General features: G+C 39.3%; 1 protein-coding gene and 1 pseudogene across 1 annotated transcript in view; one reads left to right on the forward strand and one right to left on the reverse strand.

Moving 5' to 3' along the window:
• The window catches only part of COL28A1 (collagen type XXVIII alpha 1 chain), a 183,145-nt gene that overhangs the window by 133,055 nt on the left and 22,406 nt on the right, over nt 1-27,684 (reverse strand). Inside the window, exons 9-13 of the mRNA XM_065938605.1 lie at nt 23,694-23,738; nt 21,141-21,185; nt 20,046-20,099; nt 3,097-3,165; nt 1,026-1,094 (exon numbers count right to left, since the gene is read on the reverse strand). Coding sequence (XP_065794677.1) covers nt 1,026-1,094; nt 3,097-3,165; nt 20,046-20,099; nt 21,141-21,185; nt 23,694-23,738 — 282 coding nt within the window. The remainder of the gene's footprint in view (nt 1-1,025; nt 1,095-3,096; nt 3,166-20,045; nt 20,100-21,140; nt 21,186-23,693; nt 23,739-27,684) is intronic.
• On the forward strand, nt 11,481-12,048 carry LOC136170542 (ubiquitin-conjugating enzyme E2 D3 pseudogene; annotated as a pseudogene).

Below are 27,684 nucleotides of genomic sequence, written 5' to 3' on the forward strand. Positions count from 1 at the left end.
TTCTGTCAAAAAACTTCCCAAATTCTCTGCTGTACTCCCTTTATACATGGCAGCATGTCTGGGCCTGTGTCTTTCTAGCTGATGTCATTTTGCTTTTCTAGGTTTCCAGCCTCCTCTAGTGTAGAATGTGCAGTGTCTGCAGGGAACTCATATTCTTCTTTCTCAGTAGTTAAGTTTTAAGAGTATGATCTAGTTAGTGGAAACAGCAGCTAATTAAACCAATATACTTTTCCTCTATTTGATGTTCTATTTTTTGAATCTGTGTATTCAGCCATTGGTGAAAAGTCTAACCCTCAAATAATATGCTGCCATTTCATTCCCAGAGTATAGCAAGGAAGTACATATTTGTCTTAATATGTACATGTGAGGAACGACAAAACCCAACTGAGAGACCAACTATTTAGTCGGTTGTCTAGACCAGCAAGTCAGCTACTGTTCTTTTCCAGAAGGATAATGATGACTTGAAAAGTTAAAAACCTTCTTATTCCAGAAGTCATGTTTTACTCATTTCCTCTCCAGCTCTCTTTTGATAGAAAATTTTTTCCTTTCCAACAACAGTGAATATCAAAGCTACATAAGGTAGAAGCTGCAAATAGCACAGGTATTACCTGTCTACCATTATTAATTCTAACTTTAGAGTATACTCAGGATTAGGGGGTTATTCTCAGTGATTTTTCTCATGATTATAGGAAAGTCAATTACAAATTATAGATATTAAGTCTGAATCTAGATCTCCTATCTCCTAGGAGGAGAAAATTTTGACATATGAGAATGCTTTTCTTCAAAGACAAGCTGATTAATTTCATAAGAGATTATACTAAGAGAGAGCCTATGTACATATCCTATAAATACAATTATCCCTTTTTCAAGTATTATGAAGACTAACATTTGGATCTGACCTTTATATATTTATTGACTTTTGTTGTTCAAAAAGATAAAGATAGCTTAGTTTAACCATAGTCTAACCCAAAGGAGCACATAAGAATTTATCCTTTTAATCCCACCTAGAATTTTTTGCTACTCACTGTTTGGCCAGGTTCACCAACACCAGTAGGTCCTGGAGGTCCAATTCTTCCATCCTGGCCTCTCTGCCCCTACAAGGAAGAAATAGTTGAATGCAAGCTTGATTTTTTAAATAAAGAACACACATAGCACAAAGTACTCTGGAGATTTCAACAAAGATAAATAGAAAAAAATGTCAAACTTTTCAAATTCCTAAAGATTAAAAAAAAAAAAATCTAAAAGAGGAAAGGGCTTCCCTGGTGGCTCAGAGGTAAAGAATCCACCTGTCAACGCAGGAGACATGGGTTAGATCCCTGAGTCGGGAAAATCCCCTGGAGAAGGAAATGGCAACCCACTCCAATATTCTTGCCTGGAGAATCCCATGGACAGAAAAGCCTGGTGGGCTACCATCCATGGGGTCGCAGAGCTGGACACAGCTCAGTGACTAAACACCAGAGCCTGAAAAACACCTTGAATTTAAGTGAACAAGTTACCCCCAAATGTTCCTCATTCCTTCCTGTCTAGATGCAATTTTAGTTTTCAGAAATGCTTAGCAATTGGCAGGACAGACTGTGCAGCTCATTCTGATGACTGAGAAGACCAACTGACAATGCTGGTGCTGTTCCCTGCCCCCTCGCCACGGTCCTGGGGTGCCTGCCATCCCCCCACCCCCACCCTGTCCTGTTCCATTCCACCTCGCCACTCATGTTTCACCTTTCATCTCCTTCAGAACCCTTCTCCAGTAACTCTGCCAGTATAAACTCCTCATTCCCTGGAGTCTCAATGTGCTTATTGTCTAAATGCCATCCATGGTGACACCTGCTTACATTCGAAGTGCACTCTTTTGTACTGCTCTCTGTTTTAGCCCCACGTTGAAGTCTTAATGTCCCAATGACATAGAAAGGCTACTTAAAATAAGCACTTTTGCTCTAGTACATCCTGCATGATGCAGAGCACCCCAGAGTGTTGGGTGTTTCAGTCCTTTCTGGGCTTCCCAGGTGGCGCTAGTGGTAAAGAACCCACCTGCCAATGCAGGAAACGTAAGAGACAAGAACTCAACCCGTGGATTGGGAAGATTCAGCCCTTCCTAGTTTCCAACAACATGAAATTAAAAGACGCTTACTCCTTGGAAGGAAAGTTATGACCAACCTTGATAGCATATTAAAAAGCAGAGACATTACTTTGCCAACAAAGGTCCATCTGGTCAAGGATATGGTTTTTCCAGTGGTCATGTATGGATGTGAGAGTTGGACTGTGAAGAAAGCTGAGCACCAAAAAATTGATGCTTTTGAATTGTGTTGTTGGAGAAGACTCTTGAGAGTCCCTTGGACTGCAAGGAGATCCAGCCATTCCATCCTAAAGGAGATCAGTCCTGGGTGTTCATTGGAAGGACTGATGCTGAAGTTGAAACTCCAGTACTTTGGCCACCTCATGCGAAGAGTTGACTCATTGGAAAAGACCCTGATGCTGGGAGGGATTAGGGGCAGGAGGAGAAGGGACGACAGAGGATGAGATGGCTGGATAGCATCACCAACTCGATGGGCATGAATTTAAGTAAACTCGGGGAGTTGGTGATGGACAGGGAGGCCTGGCGTGCTGCCATTCATGGGGTCGCAAAGAGTAGGACACGACTGAGCAACTGAACTGAACTGACTGAGTTTCCAACAAACCTGTCAGCATTTACTTATTCACTGTCAGGGTTCTTCCAACTTCTGCCCCCCTGTGCTTATTTGATGTGAACAGGTGATAGTTGATGTGTTACGGTATTTCACATCCTAATGACATTTTTGCGTGATAACATTTAGAGTCCATGAAAACTCAATAGAACCAGAGGTACATTGGTGAGAGGGTGGGTATTTGGAGCCAAGAATAATTTTCATTCCAAACAATAAAAAAATACATAGATTATTCTTGGGGTAACTGGCCCCAACTAGGGCATTGCGAGTGTCCAAGCATCCAGACTGTAAGTAATTCATCTACAGGCAGACTCCTTGCGTCTCTGAGGGTAAGAATGAGCAGAGTTCAAGTCACAGTTCTCCCAGCCTTACAGTAAATTCAGAAATCATCAGTGGGCAAAGAGACAAGTATTTTTACCTTAACACCTTGCTGTCCAATACCAGGGGCTCCTGGAGGACCATAGGGACCAGGAGGGCCAGGTTCACCCTGGAGGAAGAAACAGTGATATGTTAGGTCAACTCCATCATATTTTTGGGCAGTTCTTGGATGTACAGTGATGTGATAGGGGCTTTGAGGGCATCAATACAACCTAACACACAGTCTCAAGGTCTCCACCCTCAAGTGTTTACCATCCAGTTGGACAGACAACACAGACCCAGGATGGAATTAGCCATGAGGCACAGTAGACCCAGTATTTAGGGTTCATGAAAATGTCTCCATTTAAATTTTTAAAATCAGAATTTTTCTTTAAAAAACTTAATATTGATTATAATAGTGAATCCAGTCTGGACCACATTTTCTTCACACCAACTCAGTTGAAATCTGTAATTTTAAACATTTTTATGAAGGAAAATGCCCAGAAGCACAAAAGTTTTTAGGATCTGTGAAAAGTCATAATTCGGCCCTCATTCATTTGTTCAGAACATCTTTATTTATTAAGTGCTTCTGGCAGACACATTTGTTTCCTACCCAGTGACCATCCTCTCCCTTCTCTCTTCCCTGCTGTTATGAATCTGATCTGTTCAGGTCAGTGGGCAGGTATTCTTCACCCTAGGAGGTGTAAGATGAATAATAATCAGTCTAAAATAAGGGTAGACTCTTCTTTCTCATTGCCAATGATGAGTCTACGTTAATCCTTTGGCTCAGTTCTGAGAAATGAGATGTGGGGACCTGATGGGATGCAAAGGGAAATTTTGCTTCTGCTTCTTTTGTTCCTTGGAGATGTAATAGCTTGTCTTGTAACCATGAGGCACCAGTCTCCCAGACGAATGCCAATGATTGATGAGGGTGAGGCAGAAAACGTTTAGAAGAGCCTGGCTTCTGGACAACCTCTCTGAACTCTTGATCCAGTCCTGCACTACCCACCTTCAAACACTCTGTTTACTCAGCAAGAAGCATTCTTATGATTTGAGCTGCTGTTAGTCAGGATATTTGTTACTAGATAGCAGAAGCAGTTCAGTTAATACAGTCTATGAGGTGGCAGGCCCATCATGGAGCTTGGGTGTTAAAGAACTAAACGTGACCATGGCACTCAAACTCCCGCGTTTCACCAGTGAGGAAGCTGAGTCCCGGAGGGATTATCTGGCCTGCACAAACTCACACCTCAGTATCACCCACAGGATATGGGTCTTCAGATCTTTCAGGCTTCTGGTCCTGTCATGTTGACAGAGAAAAGGAGAGTGGCTATGGATCGCCACTTCTTTTTTATAATGCTAATTTCTTCTGTTTAACAAAATAATGTGTCTTTTTTTATTGACACCAACATGAGTTGAATTATGAAGTCTTATTCTTATTCTCAGGGAGTTGATATGTTCAAATGCCAGCCAGAAAGCAACAGAGAGCACAGTGGGGAGATCTGTGGTTGCTTATGAGAATCTGACTCCTAGATATTTCATGAGATCAACTTTAAATTTTATACCAGCCGCAAGAAACAAGGTAGTCAACTGATACTCAGAATTCATAATACTTGATCTTGCTGTCAACAGAAGCAGAAGATATTAAGAAGAGGTAGCAAGAATACATGGAAGAACTATATAAAAATGATCGTCATGACCCAGATAACCATAATGGTGTGATCACTCACCTAGAACCAGACATCCTGGAATGCGAAGTCAAGTTGGCCTTATAAAGCATCACTACGAACAAAGCTAGTGGAGGTGATGGAATTTCAGTTGAGCTATTTCAAATCTTAAAAGATGATGCTGTGAGAGTGCTAAACTCAATGTGCCAGCAAATTTGGAAAACTCAGCAATGGCCACAGGACTGGAAAAGGTCAGTTTTCATCCCAATCCTTAAGAAAGGCAATGCCAAAGAATGCTCAAACTACCGCACAATTGCACTCATCTCACACGCTACTAAAGTAATGCTCAAAATTCTCCAAACCAGGTTTCAACAGTTTGTGAATCATAAATGGTTCAAATCTTCAAGCTGAATTTAGAAAAGGCAGAGGATCAGAGTTCAAATTGCCAACATCCATTGGATTATTGAAAAAGCAAGAGAATTCCAGAAAAACATCTACTTCTGGTTTATTGAATATGTCAAACAAAGCCTTTGATCATGTGGATCACAACAAACTGTAAAAAAAAATTTCTTAAAGAGATGGGAATACCAGACCACCTCACCTGCCTCCTGAGAAATCTGTATGCAGGTCAAGAAGCAACAGTTAGAACTGGACATGGAACAACAGACTGGTTCCAAATAGGAAAAGGAATACATCAAGGCTGTTTATTGTCACCCTGCTTATTTAACTTATATGCAGAGTACATCATGAGAAATGCTGAGCTGGATGAAGCACAAGCTGGAATCAAGATTGCCAGGAGAAATATCAATAACCTCAGATATGCAGATGACACCACAATTATTGCAGAAAGTGAAGAACTAAAGAGCCTCTTGATGAAAGTGAAAGAGGAGAATGAAAAAGTTGACTTAAAACTCAACATTCAGAAAACTAAGATCATGACATTGGGTCCCCTCACTTCATGGCAAATAGATGGGGAAACAATAGAAACAGTGAGAAACTATTTTTGGGGGCTCCAAAATCACCGCAAATGGTGACTGCAGCCATGAAATTAAAGACACTTGCTCCTTGGAAGAAAAGTTATAACCAATCTAGACGGCATAGTTTGGTTAAAAAGCAAAGACATTACTTTACCAACAAAGGTTCATCTAGTCAAGGCTATGGTTTTTCCAGTGGTCATGGATGTGAGAGTTGGACGATAAAGAAAGCTGAGCGCCGAAGAATTGATGCTTTTGAACTCTTGAGAGTCCCTTGGACTGCAGGAGATCCAACCAGTCCATCCTAAAGGAAATCAGTCCTGAATACTCATTGGAAGGACTGATGTTGAAGCTGAAACTCCAATACTTTGGCCACCTGATGTGAAGAACTGACCCATTGGAAAAGACCGTGATGCTGGGCAAGATTGAGGGAGGGAGGAGAAGGGGATGACAGAGGATGAGATGTTTGAATGGCATCACCAACTCAATGGACATGAATTTGAGTAAGCTCCAGGAGTTGGTGATAGACAGGGAGGCCTGGCGTGCTGCAGTCCATAAGATCACAAAGACTTGAACACGACTGAGTAACTGAACTGAACTGAACTGATACTATGGACCTCAAGATGGAAGAAAGTCAGTGTTTAATAAAACCTACTGTTTTCAAGTAGTACTGCCCTAACTTTGTATAGATTATCTCACTTAATCTTCTAACCATCTTAGGAAATTGGTATTTTTTTTCCCATTTTATGATGTAGGAATATCATCTCTATTTTTAAATTCATTTTTAAATATGCATGCTATCACGGGGAAAACGTCCTTTTCTTTCAGTCAGTCTAGTTAAATTCTGTTTCTATAATTTATAAGCAGTTTGAGCTTTTGCAAGATCCCCATATGCAAAATGAGGGTCATTATATTTACCCTGCATTGGAGAAGGAAATGGCAACCCATTTCAGTGTTCTTGCCTGGAGAATCCCAGGGATGGGGGAGCTTGGTGGCTGCCGTCTATGGGGTCGCACAGAGTCGGACACGACTGAAGCGACTTAACAGCAGCAGCAGCAGCAGCATATTGACCCTGCGGCATTGTTGAAAGGATTCTAAATAGCATCTTAAAATGTCTGAGTTATAACCAGTCACATGGCTGGTTGTATAACATGTATAGAGCAATTTTTACTCACTAGACTTTCACTGAGCACCAGCCTGGTACCCAGTACCCCCTTACATAATTATAGACATAAATCAGGTTGCGCCTGTACTTTGCAGACACTTACAATCTGGCTGGAGAGATAAATGAATATAAAACAAAATACAAACATGTGAATTAGCTATAACAAAGGTATTAGCACAGCACACAAGACTCTAAGGCAGAAATGTTTAATTCTACCTTAAGGAATTGGGAAAGTTTTATACAGTAGTGAAGATATTTGCTCTGAACAAAAACAAAAAGTATGAATCATATCTAATCTGGTAGGAAAAGGGGACAAAGTTTCAGGGAAAAGGAGAGAGTATGATGTGAAATGTTCTGGGGACAGTAAGCAACTCAGTGGGCTCATGTAGACAGGAATGAGGTGACAGTAGGATCGCTGTGCGGAGCCGCACTGCCCACGAGAAATACACAAAGAAACACGTTTATAATTTTTAATTTTCCAGAAAGCAATAATAGATTTTACTTAATGCAGTGTATTAAAAATATTATCATTTCAGCATAAGCAATACAAAACTCTTAGTAATGATTTTATTTTTCATTATTTTTAATGTGGTGTCTTCAAAATCCTATGCGTATTTAATACTTATAGCACATCTCAGTTCAGACTAGCCACATTTCAAGTGCTCAGAAGTCATGTGTGGCTACTCTATATTTTTAATTTACTTTTCACTGGAGGAAGATCCCCTGGGGGAGGGGGCATGGCACTCCCTCCAGTATTCTTGCCTGGAGAATCCCATGGACAGAGAACTACAGTCCATGGGGTCTCACAGAGTCGGACACAACTGAAGTGACTTAGCCTGCCTGCCTGGAGGATAATTGCTTTACAATGTTGTGTTGGTTTCTGCCATACATCAATACGAATCAGCCATAGGCATATATGTGTCCCCTCCCTCTTGAAAATTTCTCCCACCTCCCACCTCATCCCACCCCTCTAGGTATTCACAGAGCATTGAGTTTGAGCTACCTACATCATACAACAGATTCCTATCAGCTATCAGTTTTACATATGACAATATATATGTTTCAGTGCTACTCTGTCTGTTCATCCCACCTTTCCTTTCCCGACACAGCACAGATTTAGAGTGATTAAAGAGGCTGGAGGCTCAGGTCAGAACCATGGAGAGTACCAACACTTAAGTCAGGTGGGAGTGAAAGAAGACAGTGTCTTGTGGGGATCTGCGGAAGACGGTGGTCAAGAAAAATTGGGTGGGGGGCGGTGTTTGCTGACAAAGCCAGTATAAAAGAAGTCAGGTAAGAGAGAATTTCAAAAGGAATTCATTGTTTCCAAAGATAAAGTGATAATCTTCCACTTGCAAACCTGATCATCTTTCAGCACTCTCTATCTCAGGGAAGGGCACCAAGGCCCCTCCATGTGTCAAGCGAGAGCCTACGAGTCATTCTTCACATCTCTCACTTCCTTACCCATCGTATGCAGTACATCAACACCTAGCAATATTCTCCTAACTCTCAAATCCCCCACCTCTGTGTCCTTTACCATGCCTCTCTAGTCTACTCCAAATTAATATCATCTCCTGCTCAGACTACAACAAAGTTAATACTCTACATGCATCCATTCTTGTACACTCTAATTTATTCTCTCACCCTAATTTATTGCTGCCAGAGCAATCTTCTAATAGTAATCTGAGTAAAACCCTTCAAGCCCTTTCCCTCTGCTCTTAGGGTAAGGACAGAGCTCCTTCCAAGGCTTGTGAGCCCCTGCATGGTGTGGCGCTGTGGTGAGCAGAACCTTTCACTAGCCACCCACGCATCATTGGCCTTTGTTCAGTTCCCTGTATTTGCTGTGCTCTCTGCTGCCCCAGGACTTTTGCATGTGCTTTTGCCTCTATCTGGGATGTGGGCTCCCTCTCTCTTTTCCTAGTTAGTCTTTATTAATTCCTCAGATATTACTTTAAGCAGCATGGCTTCAGGGAGGCCCCCTCTGGTCAAGTGAAATCCCTACTCTAGAAACACTAATAGCATCATTTCTCCTTTTTCTGAGCATTCATTGCAGTTGCAGCTTTGCATTTTTACATGTGTTAATATGTCTTCTCATAGACTGTGAGGAAGGTGTCATGATTTTGCTCAGCTTTCCATTCTTAGTGTTTGCCTAATTGATATTATCTATTCAACCATCCAGGCCTCACACATTTACTGAACAGCAACTAAAGAGCAGGTATTGTGCCAGCTGCTAGGGGTGAACAAAGCAAGAAACTTGGTCTAGGCAGGGGGAGTTGGAAGTTTGGAATCGTTCCTGTGGCATTCCCACTGGTTTACTTAGATTTTCAGCTAAGAGCAAGTGTGCATACATTACACAGTGATATCAAGTCCTTATCACAGTTTCTCCTGCAAACTTACCCAGACACAGTTAATCATTTTTTTCAGTTGAAGTCATAATGAAACCCCAATAGATGGTATAAGGTTACACTGTATGGAAAGTTCAGCTCAGAAATCCAGCACTGCTTATTCCTGGCACTGGCTCTAACCAAGTCAACATCTTTCGTGTCCCTAAAATAATAAATAATGAGTGGTTGTCCAAGACTGGATTTTTTAAGAAAAGAACTTTACCTTTTCTAAGACAATAAAATTATGGATCATTTAGTCATACCTTGGACTCTGAACATTAGACAAATAATTAGTAACTTCTTTTTATCATTTCCCACACCAACTTTAATATTTTAAGTCTTGTGACAAGTATTCTCATACTTGCCCAGTGGAAGGAAATGATATGAATGAGTATTTTGTAAGGTGCAAAATGGTTCAAGTATGCACAAAATGGGCTTCCCAGGTGGCGCTAGTGGTAAAGAACCTGCCTGCTAATGGAGGAAATGTAAGAGATGTGGGTTTGATAAGATCCCCTGGAGGCAGGCATGGCAACCTACTCCATTATTCTTGCCTGGAGCATCCCATGGACAGAGGAGCCTGGCAGGCTACAGTCCGTAGGGTCGCAAAGAGTTGGATACAACTGAGGCACTTAGCATGCATGCGTGTACAAAATTGAGTCTTAGCTGAAGCTCAATGATGTGATTACTATATTAAAAGGCTTCAGAGAAAAATCACGAAAAGCCCTTTTTTTGAAAGGAAGGAAAAGCAGGGGAATGATGGAGACAGGAAACTAACATTTAGCAGATCTTGTTAACTCAAGCCCTACTTTTAGTTCCTAATTTTTCTTTCAGAGAAGTGTTATTTAATAAGAAGCTTATTTTTAGAAAATGTATCAGGCCAGCTCTGTTCTACATTAATGAAAAAAAGTTTGTCAAAATACTTAGCTGCTTAATTATTGCCAACGCATATGGCACTTACTATGCAACAGGTGCTGTTCTAAGTGCTTCTCGTGTATTAACTCATGTGATACTCAGAACAACTCTACTATTGACCCATTACATGAATGAGAAAACTGAGGCATGAGGAGGAAAAGTAAGTTCCCCAGCCCTCAGAGCTAACACAAAATAGGGCTGGGCCTGAACCCCAGCAGTCTAGCTTTAGAGCCAGTGCTAGTAACCACCACGCAAAAGAGCCTCTTAGGGCTTCTCAATTCTTAAAGTAATTTTTAAAAATCATTTGATTGCAGACTAAATTTATATCTTTATTTTAGTATGAAAAACACGTAAGTCAGATAGTTATAATCTCCCCATAGTTGAAGATTCATCATATGAAGACAAAGAATCTGGAATAAAAATAAGCCAAGAGAAAGTGAACTTTTACAAGCTAACATATATGCCACTTCAGGCACAAAAAGTTGACTTGGATTAGTGTTGTCACTGAATCAGTGGTAAAATTCATCTAAATTATATTTGGCAATACTATGATCACCCAGTGTAATTCTACATATAAACCAGTTGTTAACCAACTGCACTGAATTTGGACCATGATTATTTAAAATCTCCAGTTGCAATCTTCTTTGAATAATATCTATTTGGATAAGAAAAAAGACCACTGTCCATATTCCCCACCTACTTATGCTTTTCAAAAAAGAAAAAAAACCCATAATAATGAAGAAATGGTGGAGAATGTGATGAAAACCATAGCGCTATAGAAGATTTTAGTAACTCAGCTCCTTTTCTTAATTGCTACTAGGTTAAATCACACGACACTGACAATATTCAACTATGTTTGACTTACCAAAAGGATGACTCATATGTTTCAATCTATTAGGAAAGTCGCATTTCATTATATATGGTAAAATCTAAAGAATTGTGTGTCATTTTCCCTAAAAGGAAGGACTGCTCCACGCTCCATCAGTAGAGCTTTTAAGAATCTCAGCTTTGGTGAACACTCTTAGGACTCCTCAGCACAAAATAAGCTGCTAGAAACTACTCAGGGTGAACCCTCTCCATAAATCCGAGAAGGACATCAATTTACAGAGAGATGACAGGTTCATAACAGTGTGGTATGTTTCCTAAAAACTTACTTTTGGAGACTGGGGGCAGAGGAAAGTGACAAGAGTTATTGTTGAAAGAGTAGAACGTTTATATTAAAATGATGAAAAGGGCGTGAGCCCCGTAGGGCCGGGAGGCAGAGGCTGCAGCGTGAGGGAGGCCCCGGCCCCGCTGCGCCTGTGTCTGGCAGAGCCGGTATGAGACGAAGAGACAATCCCTCCCAGCCGCCGGGATAATCAGAGAGTCTGGCCGGACCTTCGAGCACACACCGAGATAGTGAGGAGTCAGACGAAAAGCACAGACTATGGCGCTGAAATGGATTAATAAGGAACTTGGTGATTTGGCCCGTGACCCTCCAGCACAACGTTCTGCAGGTCCAGTTGGGGATGATATGTTTCATTGGCAAGCCACAATTATGGGACCTGATGACAGCCCATATCAAGGCGGTGTGTTCTTTTTGACAATTCATTTTCCTACAGACTACCCCTTCAAACCACCTAAGGTTGCGTTTACAACAAGAATTTATCATCCAAATATTAACAGTAATGGCAGCGTTTGTCTCGATATTCTAAGATCACAGTGGTCTCCTGCTTTAACTATTTCTAAAGTTCTTTTATCCATTTGTTCACTGCTATGTGATCCAAACCCAGATGACCCCCTAGTGCCAGAGATTGCACGGATCTATAAAACAGACAGAGATAAGTACAACAGAATATCTTGGGAATGGACTCAGAAGTATGCCATGTGATGCTACCTTAAAGTCAGAATAACCTGCATCATAGCTAGAATAAACTTTGAATTACTGTTCCTTTTTTGATTTTCTTATCCGGCTGCTCCCCTATCAGACCTCATCTTTTTTAATTTTATTTTTTGTTTACCTCCCTCCATTCATTCACATGCTCATCTGAGAAGACTTAAGTTCTTCCAGCTTTGGACAATAACTGCTTTTAGAAACTGTAAAGTAGTTACAAGAGAACAGTTGTCCAAAATTCAGAATTTTTTAAAAAATGGAGCATGTGTATTATGTGGCCAATGTCTTCACTCTAACTTGGTTATGAGACTAAAACCATTCCTCACTGCTCTAAAATGCTGAAGAATCATCTGAGAGGGAGGGAGATGGATGCTGAATTGTCACATCAAAGGAAGCAGCATTATTGCATTATTTTAGCAGCATCCATTCTTGTTTAAGCCTTCCACTGTTAGAGATTTGAGGTCACATGATATACTTTATGCTCATAACTGATGTGGCTGGAGAATTGGTATTGAATTTATAGCATCAGCCGAAGAGAAAATGTGATGTGTTTTATGCATGTCAATAAAGGAATGACCTGTTCTTGTTCTACAGAGAATGGAAATTGGAAGTCAAACACCCTTTGTATTCCAAAATAGGGTCTCAAAACATTTTGTAATTTTCATTTAAATTGTTAGGAGGCTTGGAGCTATTAGTTAATCTATCTTCCAATACACTGTTTAATATAGCACTGAATAAATGATGCAAGTTGTCAAAAATAAATAAAATGATGAGAAAGTTTTGTAAAGTGACGACAGCTACACAACAATGTGAATGTATTTGATACCACTGAATTGTATGCTTATGAATGGTTAAAAGGATAAATAGTATATATATTTTACCGAGATTTTAAAAAAGCTCACTCTTAGAATAAACTTGATTTTCCCTGCTGCAATGTTGCTGGTAATTCAAACTTACTTGAATTAATTAAGAACGCTGATATAATTAAAAAAAAAAAAAACCTCTGACATCCATCTGAAGACATTGCAGTAACTGAATCTGCCCCACATTAGTGCCCCACCTGACTGGGCATGTGGGTTAGACTCAGACCCTTTTATGGGAAACGTGGGCGGCATGTCGCTTCCTTGATCCACAGCTTTCATCTTGGCAGCCTCGGCACACGCATGCGCACATCACACGCACACACGGTACACCTCATCTGCTGAGGACCATCTGCGTCAGATATTTGGGGAGGAAAATCATGTCTTGAAGCCAATGGCTGACACACCACATGTTCTGGCAGCCACTTGAAGTTGTCAGTATCAGTTGTCTCGCATCAAATGAGTTAATATGTTCATTTAGAATCCTGGTGGGCAGAGGGGCATATAGGTCAAAGCCCTTTCCACAACAAGTATCCCTGAATTACTAACGATTCTTTCCCTTTAATTAGGGCCCGGACAGGAATAGTATTTAGAGTTTGATATCTCTGAAGAAAAAGACAGTCACACAGTTTGGCAGCTCAGCTCTGATTATCCATTAGATAGATACTTGTCATTAAAACTGTAAAGTGATTCTTCTCTTTACACTGCTATGCACCAAGCAGTCACAACTTTGTTCAAAGGTGTGAGCCTGCCAGGAGGACCTGAAGGCCCATTATTGGTTTTGGACAACTGGAAAAGCTGACATGTTTGAGTACCTTGGACTTAAAATACTTTATTTACATGAAGCCAAAAATGTAGTCATTCTGTTATTAAGAGATCTGTGGATTTAAAAAAGCATTTTTCTGTTTGGTTAATTATTCTCTGCTGGCAACTGTTGAGGTCTACATGTTTCACCTGATTTCCTTCCCATCAAGTTATAACGAATTATGTCCTATTAGAAATCATCATTTTTCAGTGGTTGAAAGCAATATCATGACGTTAGGATATTTTTAGGCTGTTGAGTGGTGGGAGAGCTGAAATAAAACTGCCCAAAGTTCTAGTGTGAGGAGAAAGTTTCAGCTTCTTCATAGTTGTTCATATTTGTGGTATTTGAACTATTTCCAAACCATAGCTGAAATATTAGTGATGTTCAGTAGGTTGATCTACTAAAGCTACTAAGCTAACTTTAAGTCAAAACAAGTATTTAAATATTAATACTCTAAAGGCAAAAGTAAGAATTTTTGGTTTTGGTCTTGCTGCAGGGCATGAGGGATCCTACTTCTCTGACCAGGGATCAAACCTTCACTCCCTGCAGTGGGAGTGTAGAGCCTTAACCACTGGACCCCCCAGGGAAGTCCCAGAATGTTTTTTTAAAATTACTAAATCTTCACAGGGCTTCCCTGGTGGCTCAGTGGCTAATGTAGGAGACATGGGTTCAATCTCTAGGTTGTCAAGATCCCCTGGAGAATGAAATGGCAACCCATTCTGGTATTCTTGCCTGGGAAATCCCATGGACAGAGGAGCCTGGTATGCTGCCGTCCATGGGGTCACAGAGTCGGACACGACTTAACGACTAAACAACAACAAATCATCATTTATGATATATATGTTCTAGTGAAAATAGTCACATTATTAAAAACATAAGATTCTAAGTTTATATATCTGAAACTGTGGGGGGAAAAAAGATTACATTCCATGCCTGTCTCAGAAGTAAGTGGAATTATAAATAAGGTATCAGGTTATTGAATGCACAAGAAGCTTTTGATGGGTTAACACTGTCCTGTTTCTATTATTCTAGTATCTTGGAAGAATGGTCAAAATTCCTGACTTTTGCACCCTTCTCTCTGATTCCTCTACAATCCCTCGTCACCGCCCTTCCCCCAATCTCTGAAACACTTCCAAAACCCTCAAAATCGACAATCTAAGTGATTCCATGGGTCCTACCTGTTTGACCTGTCTGCATTGTGATACTGTTGACAGTTCATTCCATGTAAGACCACTTCCTCATTCTTTCATTCAACATATGCTTATTTTCTGCTTATCTTACACATGAGTATAGATATAATTTTTTTCTCTCTCAGATATGATAGTGGGACTCCTGAACTGTTGTCTCTAGATTTTCTGCTTTGGATTTTTCAAAACAGTACTGGACCTGTACACATCTGTCTAATTCTTTTGCCAGTAGTTCATATTTGAAAGAGGGCTGACCATGTTTAAAGATACAGTGCACGAAAGTTGTAAAGAAACCTGATTAGTACTCTCCCAGCTGCAAGGAACATACGCATTCCTAGTAGCTGTGTCAAGATAACCACTCCTGTTTTAAAAACTAACCTCTTTTCATAGATCCTTTTGAAGAAAACGGGTTGTTGTGTAGGGATGTTTACTAGCTTTACAATTTTAGTTTCAAGATCTGTATATTTAGCTTTCATTTACTTAACTTCCTTATAAGAACACCAACTACTTAAAAGAAGTATCTGTTGTGCTTGGGAACCTCAAAAAATGAGATGGAACCATGACAGAGGTAGATAAGGAGGAGTAGGCTGTCTAAGAATTATATACAGTGGGCTAAATGCTTCATTTGCCCTCAATTCCGCTAAAACGTAAATCTCACTTATTCATTAATACTAAGTCTGTTGTTTATTTTGGGTGCATAGATGGATGCTTGATTCACCAGAGATTATTTACTCTGACCATATCCATTCATTAAACTGGACCAGACTGGCACTCTCTCTGAGTTTTTGTAACATCTCAGAAGCTAAAGTGAACATAAAGAGTACTTTGAGTTTCTTACACTTGAGTACCACACAAGAAGATGTTTGTGTGGGAGTAGGGGGTCGGGGGAATCCCTAAAGAAAAATGTATGAACAGCCTCCAGGAGAACAATGGAAGAAGTTAAAAGCAGGGAGGCAATTCATCTATTGAAAGAAATCAATATATAATATAAATATCACAGCAGTTTTAAATTGTTTGAGGATTAGCATGTGCTACTTTGACACGGGGAATGCATCAGGGATAATTCCTAAAGCCCTTCTGGCCCTAGCACTGATCTCTCATGCTAGGATATTTCAGCAAGTCACAAGCTATTTCCTGCTCAGACCACAGTGAGCAGTTCCTCCTCCCAGAGCACAAAGAGGGTCTTCTTGGAAAGAGCAGATTTGGGTGAGATTTAAGATGAAAACATCCTTCAGAAAAAACCTCAGAAGGGCATCAAGAAATGGCAAAAATTACCCAATGTGGGTTTGGCACACCCAGCATTCTACTATGTTTATTTGTTCCCAACTAATTTTGGTTACTTGTTCTCTGTGATTTGAAAGGCCTGCCAGCCTTGAGCCGTTTTTTCTTGTTATTGGAAGGCCCACTCTATGACCAGATGGAGTGGCTGCCTGACCCACCACAACAGCCCTTGGGAGGTGGCATAGGGTTCGGAGGCCTTCAGTTTTTGCAGAGAAAGAGCACAGTGTCAGTTTGGGCCTAAGGATATGGCTTCTCAGACACTTGTGTGATGATAGTTCTAATTGATTTTAGAGACTGATGGGATGTTCTTCTTATAAATACCACTCTTGACCCTCATCTCATGTCTGGAAGAGGCTGAAAGTGAAGTCGCTCAGTCATGTCCGACTCGTAGCAACCCCATGGACTGCAGCCTACCAGGCTCCTCTGTCCATGGGATTTTCTAAGCAAGAGTACTGGAGTGGGGTGCCATTGCCTTAGGTGGCCTCAAAGGCTTCATTCTGAGAAACATCTATGTTTTGTTTCTAAGGTAACAAGGTCATTAGGGCAGAATAGGAGGTACTTTACATATGGAAACTATTAATGACAGAAATGATGTATGAAACAGGGCCAGAATCACATTTTTCTTTGATTTCACACATGCTATTTTTACCTTTTATTCTTTGGCCACCTTTTCTGCAAAGCCTTTGATGAAGAAAAGCCAACCACTGGAGCAACAGAACAGGATTGTCATTCATGAGAGAGACTATTCATAATTTCACATTCATAGACAGGCCTCATCTAGAAACTCCCATGGAATCTTTGCAAATGTTACAAGTCCAAAGGTTTCTATTTTAAGGTCTCATAAGAGACAAAATATTTGAAAACGCACATTACTGGTTTCTTTTTCCCATGAGAGTCCTTTCCTTCTTTCCTTGCATTTTCAGATGAACATTATAACCAAGAAGAAATGCACTTTTGTGGTGTGGTGGTTTAGGCACCAAGTCATGTCTGACTGTAGCCCGCCAGGCTCCTTTGTCCATGGGATTTTTCAGACAAGTATACTGGAATGGGTTGCTGTTTCCTTCTCCAGGGGATCTTCCTGATCCAGGGATCAAATCCAGGTCTCCTGAACTGCAGGCAGATTCTTTACTGACTGAGCTACTAAGGAAGCCCCAACAGACTATTGTTTCCAGCCAGTGTATGCTAGAAGGGGAGACATGCGATTTCCATGCTGTCCAAAAGAAAGACATTTATCTCAGGTTGGCTATCTAGGAGATTCAGCGGTTTTCCTAAGGAGATATAATAAATATAAAATATGGGGATTAAGAGCAGATTGACTGGGTTGGTATCCTGGTTCTGTCCCTTCATTGCTGTGTAGGCTTGAATTCACTGCCTACAATCTCTGTGCCATAGTAGTCTACTCTGTACTCTAGGGGTAAGACTAGGTCATGCCTCAGAAGGCGGTGTTGTTAAATGGGCATTTAGAACTGCATCTGCACATACTAAATATATACTCCATAATGCTATAATTATAGAAACTTCACAGTAATAGTCATCCCTGTGTCCACTGGAAAATACAGAATTACTGCATTTTAGAGATTTGGGGGGCACAAATTGCAATAGCAATTTCATAAAACCATTTTGTAATAAAATGGTAATGGATGAAAAGAAATGTCACACATTGTTTCCATATTGGGAAAAAAATAGTTTGTCCAGTTTTTAAGATTTAGAAGTACATTCTGAGATGCAAGATGAAATCACTCCCTGAAATCTGACTTTTAAGACAAGAATAAATGTATAAAGCCTAAGACAGTTAATGAATATGCATGCATCTCTGGTTGACAAATCAAAAGAGGAGTAGAAATTGCTGATAATCTCCAGGTAAGAGTCAAGAAACCATTATATCTGTGACCTAAGCCAAAAATATAACTAGGAGAAAAACGAGAAGCTCACTCCCATCTTGCTTCCTTCCAACAACCCCCAGTATTCTCTAGATATTGACATCTTTTCAATTGGCAGTGAAGTTTGTGATTTTAAACCTGTGATAATTTTATATTAAATGTCCACCACAATTTTGGGGGGAAAAAAGAAATTTTTAAAAAGAGAGACCCTTGAAAAGTTGAAGTCCTCAGCTACTTTTGGAAAAACAACTCCTCTTATGGCGATGTTGTGAAAGTCAAGAATGAAGTGTTATCATGTCAGAAAACTACAGCCTGCCTCAAAATACTTGACTCATTATATTTTCTTTCTAAGAATTAATGCCTTGTTAGAATTAAAAGCTATATTCCTTGGAAATAAACTCATTTTAAAAGAAAACTCTAAGTAGTAATTGTATGAGACATGAAGAGACACGATCAAGCAATCACATTATTACGTGAACTGCCATCAACCATCTCCTGAAGTTGCATGTCCGGCTCCCGGCCCAGCATCTCCACAGATGCCCTGACTTCCAGACTTCATTTCTCATTTTCCAAAAGACAACTTTGAGCTGGTATGATCTCTAATATCCCTCGTGACTCAAAATATCTATAATTCTATCACTGTTGCAAGCTTCAAATCTGATACCTGATTTTAAGCCTCTTTTCATGAACGGGTGAAAATTATCATCTTAGGTGACCAAAGAATCCAAGAAATAACTATGGATGTCAAAATATATATATATTTTTTTTCTGGCTGCAGAATTTTTACCTATGGCCAAAGCAATTTTGTAAAAACCTTCTACTCAGTATTCAAAAGAGCCATTTCTTTGCCCCAGAGAGAATTAATCCTAGACAAGGACTGGAAAAGACAGTTTCCCCCCGCTGAGAAGCTCATTCTGTTTTAATTTGCCAATTAAAACTGCCCTGGGAAATCACGCATTGTCATTATCTCATTAAAAATGCTATGTGTGTCCTTCCCTTACCCCTCTCTGAAAAAAGAACACTCAAGTAGCCCATCGGCTCCCCACGACTTAAATTTTAGAGCACCCTTAAAAGACTGGCTTTACCTAGGGTCCCCTGGGGACAGTGTTGTCTGCTCTTATTACTACCACAAATTCTATGGATCTCCAGTCACTAACTCAAAATGTTTACTGGGTATTTATTGTATCTGTGAAATTTTCTAAGCATTGAGAAGAGTTAAAGAGGCACTAAAACGCCCGTTTTCTGTGAATTAATGGCCACTCTCATTGGAAAACAGGATCTTATAAACTGGTCTTTTAAAGATCCTTTCTATCTTTTGGTTCTATCTGACTTTTATTCAACCCACCCTGGCTGTCTTGTCTGGTTATCTGTGGAATGACGTTACAAGGCTGATACTGAGAGTTGAGATTCAAAGTGTTAGTCGCTGAGTCATGTCTGACTCTTTGCAACCCCATGGACTGTAGCCCACCAGGCTCCTCTGTCCATGGAGGAGTGGGTAGCCATTCCCTTCAATCCCAACCCAGGGATTGAACTCTGGTCTCCTGCATTGCAGGCAGATTCTTTACCATCTGAGCTACAGGGTTATACTCTTTCAATTAAAAAGCTTAATTTTTGTTGATATGAAAGTTATAAATCCCCTTGACTTTTCAATTGTATACTGAGTTGACATTATCTGTGGCCAATAGAGTGATTTGAATTGTGTTATTTATTACTACTTTTCAGTTTCTAGTGAGTCATAAAATGACTAAAAGGCAGGAGTAAGATGGAAACACTGCAGAAATTCTGGATAATGGCTTACATTTAATAATGCCCCTTTGAGTAATATAATAATAATAAATGAAAAACTATGACACTAACTTCCTACATAGACTTAAACATGGTTCTGTGTGTAACACCTGCAGATTATTATATTTTCCCAAAGATTCATCCTCAAAGAATCTACAGACTCCTGCTTAATAAAAACATGTATCACCATCGGTCAATAGGGGAAAGGCACTCTGCCTGTCTGTAACTGACGGGTATGATTACCTTATTGCCTTGAAATCCCTTCGGGCCTGGATTCCCAGGAGGTCCAGCAATGCCCTGCTCCAGGGTGAAAAGCAAGAATTAGTTCTTCGTACAAAAGGCCAAGGAGGAATGAATCATTCATGAGGGTCCCTAGAGATCCTGGAGTTAGAAATCCAGACTGACTCAGAGTTAAGTGAGGGTTACACAATGGAGAAATGGGATGAGATAAAATTCCGTGTCAAACACACAGCTGCTAAAATAGTACCTAAAGCTGAGAGCGAACATTTATTGATGAGCTATTCATTTTCTAAACCTGTGCTTCCAACATTATTCCTGTGCTGGACCACTTTCTGGAAAGATTTTGATTAAACAACAACTTTTAAAATATGTATTAATATCCAAGGCATATAACTGAAAATCAGAGTGTCCAATGACCCTTTGATAATAATCAGTTACTGCCCTGCCATGACACAATTCCAGACCAGAACAAAGAAGATGATGATTAACAAGATGCCCTCCAGGAAATTGGGGTAAAGGTATAATTTTCAGTAGACTTTTTGAAATGCTGAAATTAGCACTTGACACATACACACACTCCTCCCATTACAAGTTTAGACAAGGCAAGTCCCCAGACTGGAAAAAAACGGATTCAAATCACTTTCTGGAATCTCTGGGCTAAGTCTAAAATAAATGCCTTAAAGAATCATTGCATGTTACTGAGCAGTGACTACTTATGATGGAACAATACAAATGCTGTAATTTAGATAAAATGCACAGCTTTTCCAGCAGCAGTGCAAACATAGGTACATTCTGTTTTCAACGGCTTTGACATTACGCTTTTATCTTCCTAGACTCTAATTTTTTTTTTTTTTTTTTTTTTTTTAGCTTTTATTCTTTAGCTACTCACTAAGTAGACTCACTTGCTGGTAACTATCTTGAAGGAGCCTGTATTAGTTATTCAAAATATTAGAGCATCAGTTTTAAAATTTTGTTTCACACTGTGATTACCTGGGAATCTTCTGACTGAATTGGTACAGGGTACAAGTGGGCAAAGGGGTTTTGAAAGCTTCCTAGGTGATTCTAATGCAGACTTAGATTTGATTTTCACTCCCTTACCTGAATTCCTCTGGGTCCCTTTGGTCCGTTTGGCCCTGGGGATCCCTGTGAAATAAAATTAGTAGTAAGATACTCTAAATATCTATTTAGTTTGCAGTGATCTTAGGTGGCACAGAAGGGACTTTATTCTCAGTAATGGCCAATCTTACCAGGTTATCCAAACATCAGATTCATTGTTAACAAAATGATCCTTATTAACAAGCCACCTTGGGTTCCAGCTTTCCTTTAGTAAAAAACTCCATGAAACTACAATTTTGGATTAAGTCTTTGCCTATATATATTTGACATTTTGATCAGAATTTTTAAAATATATTTCTTAAGAATTCTTAGAAACCAGTATAGTTTGTGGAATACTGTATTCTTCCAACAAGGCAATATCAGTTAAGTGACTTTCCACAATGTATACATCACTCTCTTCCCCATCTTCAGGACATGGAACTTGGCAAAACAGTTTATACTCAATAGTTTTCTAACAAAATACTTCAATATGTTTGTTAACTAGGAAGCCCTTTAAAGTTTCTTTTTATGAAAGTATAATCTAGTCTCTCTTTCTCAGATTTCTATTTTTTTTTTATTACCAAAATGTAACCTATTTATAATAGTTATACCTTGACAACTATAGAAAAAAGTAAATTAATGGACAACAATCACACAGAGGCAACTGCTGTAAACATTTTAGGCATATTTTCATACAATATTGTTCCCAATAGATTTTTTTTCTTTAAATAATTTGATCAAAATGTATATCCAATTTTGTGTCCTACTTATCTGGTCTTCCATTATATCAAAAATATTTTGCATGTCATTAAAAACTCTTAGTAAAGTGAATAATATCTGAAAATGTGAATCTATCATAATTATAATTACTCATTTCCCTGGTTTTGACATTTAAGTTGTTTCTGATGTTTTCTATTGTTAGCAATATTATAGTGAATATCTTTGTGTATAAGTCTTTGTTCAACTTCTGATTTATCCCTAAGGATAATTTCCTAGAAGATAATGATTGGCACAGAGCCTGTAAGCACATTTAAGACTCTCTCTCACTTTCTTTTGTCTCTCCACATATGGAGCGATAAAGGAATGTTTCCTGCATAAAGTGTGTTCAGATTTCCATTCTCACCTCCTGAGTAGAGAGAATACATCTTCATTTTATAGAATCCCTATCAATACTGAGTATTATATATTATTTTATGTTTTTAATATTTTATTGCTAAAATACTTTAATATTTTAAATTTTACTTCTCTGACTGCTTATGTGTTCATTTCTTACCCATTTATATTTTCTCTTGTTCTTTGTACATTTTGCATGTAAACTTACATGAACTCATCATGTCAACGACACTATATTTCTTTGACTTTAGACATGCCTTTTTTCAGATTTTTCCATCTCTGATATTGGAATACATTATACAATCAATCTCACCTTACATTTATAATTGTCAGTACTTTTCTTTCTTTTTAGCACTGAAAATAATAGGGCATTTAATAATCCCTGGCATCTTGGTCAATGAACTATTTTAAATCTTTGGCAGCCATTTTTATTTCACATAGTTTTTCCAATTATTGTTTGACTTTCATTTTTGTTCTGTGTGTCCCTTCTTCAGTATTTTCAAGTCCATGTCCATCTCCCATTTTCAGTTATTCTCTGGGAAGAATCCATTCATTATCACACCTCTCATTTTTCCCAAAGATAATTACCAAGCCTACATTTTTCAGATTCACCTGGTCCTTTAACTCTGCAGTAGTTTAAAAGCTTTCAGAAAGTCTCAAGCTACTTAAAGTGTTTAGTTACATAGGCCAGGGTCACTATTTTCTGCTTTTCTGCTTACCTTCTGCCTCGTTTTCTCTCCTTGACTCTTCCCATAATTAAAAGATGGATTTTGAAATACTTTATTATGTTGGTGGCATGCTGTTAACAGTTCTTAACTATAATGAAAGCTATTTACTTTCACTCTGTACTTTTTTGGATCCTATATCATGTTTAAAATACACTCTCTACGTATTTCTGGTCCGTTAAAGAAGTCCTTAACATTTTAATACTGTCTCCAGTTTACATACTTTATTCACATTTATTTTCTAATGAAAGGTAAATAATTACTCAGTTACCTGTGGTTGGCTGCATTTTCAGTTTCAAACCCCTATCTATGTCTAGTTCTTCCATATTATTGAAAAGGAGTTCGTTAACTTATTTCATAGAGTTCTTCATTCTGTTTTGAAAGATGCTTGTTCTCAGGGTTTAATTTACATCTGGAAAACTATTCCACTTTGACCCAATTGGATCTTGAACTGACTTTGCCAGTTAAGTTCCTCTTTCACCATAACATTTGGTGGGCCTGGTCTCAAAGGTTAGGGTGCCGCAGAGGCATGGGGGGCTCCATTAACTAAAGTTAGGGGTGGATTTGTTTTCTGCTTCATGTTTCACAGATGTGAAAATTGAATGGGTGGCTCTTTAATTCCAGTAGTGAGAGCAACATGCTTCCCAGGATTTCCTCTTAACGAAACTCAGCGCCAAAGAGATCACAGCTGTTAACATTTTAAAAGCATGTTCCTTACTTTGTCACCCTTTATTCCGGGTTTACCACATTCTCCACGTTCACCCTAAAAAATAAATACACAAGATAAAGAAGACGGTCATTCAGTGTTAGGATTCTTTTTATAAGATTCCCAGCAGAATCTTATGATATGAGCAGTCTGATGAATTAAACACAACTTTATCCTCAATACTGTGGGTTGTTTGGGCATTGAACTCTGAAGAATTTTATCCTTGAGTCATTCCTAACTTGACAGAATCAAATTAGTAATACCACCTAAAGAGGCTTCACATTTTTGAGAGATGGATGAAATTAAGAGGAAAGAAACTAAGGCTTAATAAGCATCTACGATATATTATATGCCCTTTGCATATATGTGATTTAATTGAATCCACATTACAGTCCAATGAGGTCAGTTTTGCCATTCCTTTTTTTTTTTTTTTTTTGCAATTTGATCATTAGATGTCTTTTTTTATTGACGTATAGTTGACTTGCAATATTAGATTAGTTTCAAGTGTACAAGATAATGACTCAACATTTTTGTAGGTTACATACCATCTATATTCCCTGTGCTAGATATTACATCCATGTGACTTATTTATTTTATAACCGGCAGTTTATACCTCCTAATCCTCTTCACTTTCATCTTATTTTATACATGAGGAAACTTAAGCTCAATAAGATAACTTCACTCCATCATTGAGCTAGTAAAGAAGAGTCAAGATCTGAAACCAGGTCTACTCAGACTCAGAGACCCTGTTCTTTCCACAACAGTACATGCTCTGGCCGGAGCACCAACTTTGATCAGTTAGTAGTGTTTGCCTAGAAATCTGTGAGAAGAAGGTTCTAGGACATGTTCTGACTTGACAGAGAAGGGAGCCACGATGGATGAGCAAGGTCTGCTGTGAGGGGGGGGGGGGGGTCAGGCGTGGTGGCAACCGTGCTGTATACTTTCCCTCACCTCAGCCTACGGTCCCCCTTTCCTGGAATATTAATGGGGAAAAAAATTAACATTTAAATGATGCTCTACTGTTTACTATTAGTGTTATTTTACAGACATTATCTCAGTTAATCTGACATTGATGTAAATCATTTAAATCACTGATGTAAATCTTTAATCATTTAATAATGTAAATCATGTCTTAGGTAGATAGTATTAGCCCAGTCTCTCAGAATGAAAATTTGTGATTTAAATGTAACTTGCTCAGATAGAATGAGAACTGGAGCCTCTGAATACTAATCCATTACATCAGACTTCTAAGACTTTTAATAATTAGAATTTAAAAGTAACAAAGTCAATTAGAAAAGCTAGTTTTAAAGTTAGAATTTTCAAAGCGTGTTCACATATATATTTATTTATTCTGAGCCTCCAAGAAATTCATATTTTTAAGAGAAGGCAGTTCTGTTGGGAAGGTTAAATGATTTACATCAATGTTCATGCCAGCCAATGGACATTAGGGCACTCCTAATCCAGTGCCCTCACTACTAGTTTCTATTTCTGCTGCTATTTTTTTATCTCTATGCTGCTCTAGAGCATGCGTCTTGAACCACTAATACACGATGATGTAAGCAACTTATGCTAGCATGAATGTCACTGCCCTGCTTCCTTCATTAAGAAAATCTTGCTATGAAAATGTCAGCTAAACTAAACAGGATGTTTAGTGATACAGTGGATTTATATTCTGCCGCAAGCTTCAGCTCATCACAAAATAGCAACAGTTTGCAGACTGATAGCCAACCTGCCGACCACACTTTGCTCTAAGAAGGGAAATGATAATTGTGACCACCAATTATGGATGCAGAGTGTGTGCCCAAATGTCTTGATATTATTACTGATCCCCACAACAGCCTTGCAAGGCATATATGTCTCCATTCATCACAAGGAAAATGAGGCTCAGACAGATTAAGCAGCTTGTCCATGACCACAATCTTGAGTCTGTTAGACACCCAAGTCCGTGTTCTTCCTCAGCCACCCAGAGTTGAACAGGGCATGTTGCCATGGTCTGCAAGTTACTCTGCACTAACCTGACACTTCTGCCTGGGGTTCTGCCTGGGATATTGCTGGCATCTGCAGCAGGCAAGAGGGAGGTGCAATTTTTAGATCCAACTATGCCTCTATTCAGAAGCAATCTGTCCTCTCTCCCCATCATATTGTGAGTCAGCCTGACCCAGGAAAAACTGAGCTTTCCCTGAAAACAAGCTGAACATTTATTTCTCAATGCAAATGGAAAATCACTCTTGTAGAATCAATTAGAAAGCAATTAATTTATTGTGGTGGAGTAAAATGTGTGGAAATAAATATGAGTGGAAACAAAATGAGCCAACCACCAAAATATAAAACAGAAAAGTACTGTAAATACACTCAAAATCCTTTTGGCTAAAAACTCACATTCCATTTGTCCAGACAGACTTGTTAGCTATAGGGTCCTGAGAGGCAGCATTGGTTTGGGGGCAGATTCCCTTCAATGAAAATGCTGTATTCATGCTATTTGCCTCTGCAAAGGCCCTTTCTTCTTTGGTGGGCTCAGTAATCCCTGCGGAATGGTCACAGTTACAAAGTTCCTGAGAGCAAGCACTTCAGAAAACTCTGAACAGATTATCTGTTCCCAGCCTCCAATTTCTGATGCTCCTTCTCCTGGTGAGATTCTGGCTTGAATGTGGATAGTTCAGGGTCCTTTCGCTCTGACATCTTGTGTCTTCCAAACAAGGGCCCCTCCAATGAACTTATTATTCTCCAGAAGTTTAAGTGAATCTTTTCCAAAAAAATAGAGAGTTTCCTGGTGTTGCTAATTAACATATTGTATAAATCAAGATGGCACCATGGAGAATTTTCTTCAGCTCCATATATTTAGGACAATTTAGTTAGTGTTCCTTGCTCAATCATGTCTGACTTTCTGACCCCATGAACTGTAACTCGCCAGGTTCCTCTCTCCATGGGATTCTCCAGGTGAGAATACTGGAGTGGGTGGCCAGTTCCTATTCCAGGGGATCTTCCCGACCCAGGTATCCAACCCACATTTCTTGCACCTCCTTCATTGGCAGACAGGTTCTTTACCATTTGAGCCACCAGGGAAGCCCATTTAGCACAATTATTTACAATCATGAAACTTTCTTAACTTTCCCATACTTTGATTTGTTTCCTGTCTCTTTATAACAGAATCATTTATTTATAGGCCAGCTAATAATTTACAGTTCATTTTCACACACATTATTCTGTTTGACTTTCCAATCACCCTGTAAATTGTTTGTTTAGTTATAAGCCATGCCTGACTCTTTTGAGACCCCATGGACTGTAGCCCACCAGACTCCTCTGTCCATGGGATTTCCCAGGCAATAATAGAGGAATGGGTTGCCATGTCCTTCTCCAGGGGATCTTCCTGACCCAGGAATTGAACCCACATCCCCTGCATTGGCAGGTGGATTTTTTTTTACCACTGAACCACCGAGAAAGCCTGGTAAATTAGGGAGGCCTGCCTTGATCAGTTCTATACAAACGAAAAAAACAGACATTCTAAGATATTGAGTTGTCCATGTTTCTTTGGCAAAGTACAGAATCATGGCATTTCTTACACTCTTTCCCTTTAAGGCCTAACATTTCCAGTTTAGGAATATATTTATTTGCTTGTATATAGGTTTAACTCTAATGTTTATAAGGGCCCTGGGGCAAGAGTGGAAGCAGAGGCCCGCATACCATATATCTAAGTAGTTGAAAGTTACAAGTCAAGCTAATAAACTAGTACTGTTCTAACTTCCTTTCTTGACAAATGAACCTACAAAAGGAGTAAAAAGTTAAAGGAGTTTTGGAATTCCTCAGAGGTCCACGTGGGAGACCTATGCCCACGACCTACAGCCCAGCTCCCACTTCAATTCCCATCTCCAGCTCCTTCCACAGCAAAAGAAGCTATCAGCGTGTGTCTGTGAAGGTGCCCCAAGCAGCATAACAAAGCCCCCTCTATGGGCCCCTCCTGCCTCAACAAAGCTTCCATTTGATTTCCCTCAGGGCTAGGAAGACA

This window comes from Muntiacus reevesi, chromosome 6 (assembly GCF_963930625.1).
Source record: "Muntiacus reevesi chromosome 6, mMunRee1.1, whole genome shotgun sequence".
Taxonomy (NCBI): domain Eukaryota; kingdom Metazoa; phylum Chordata; class Mammalia; order Artiodactyla; family Cervidae; genus Muntiacus; species Muntiacus reevesi.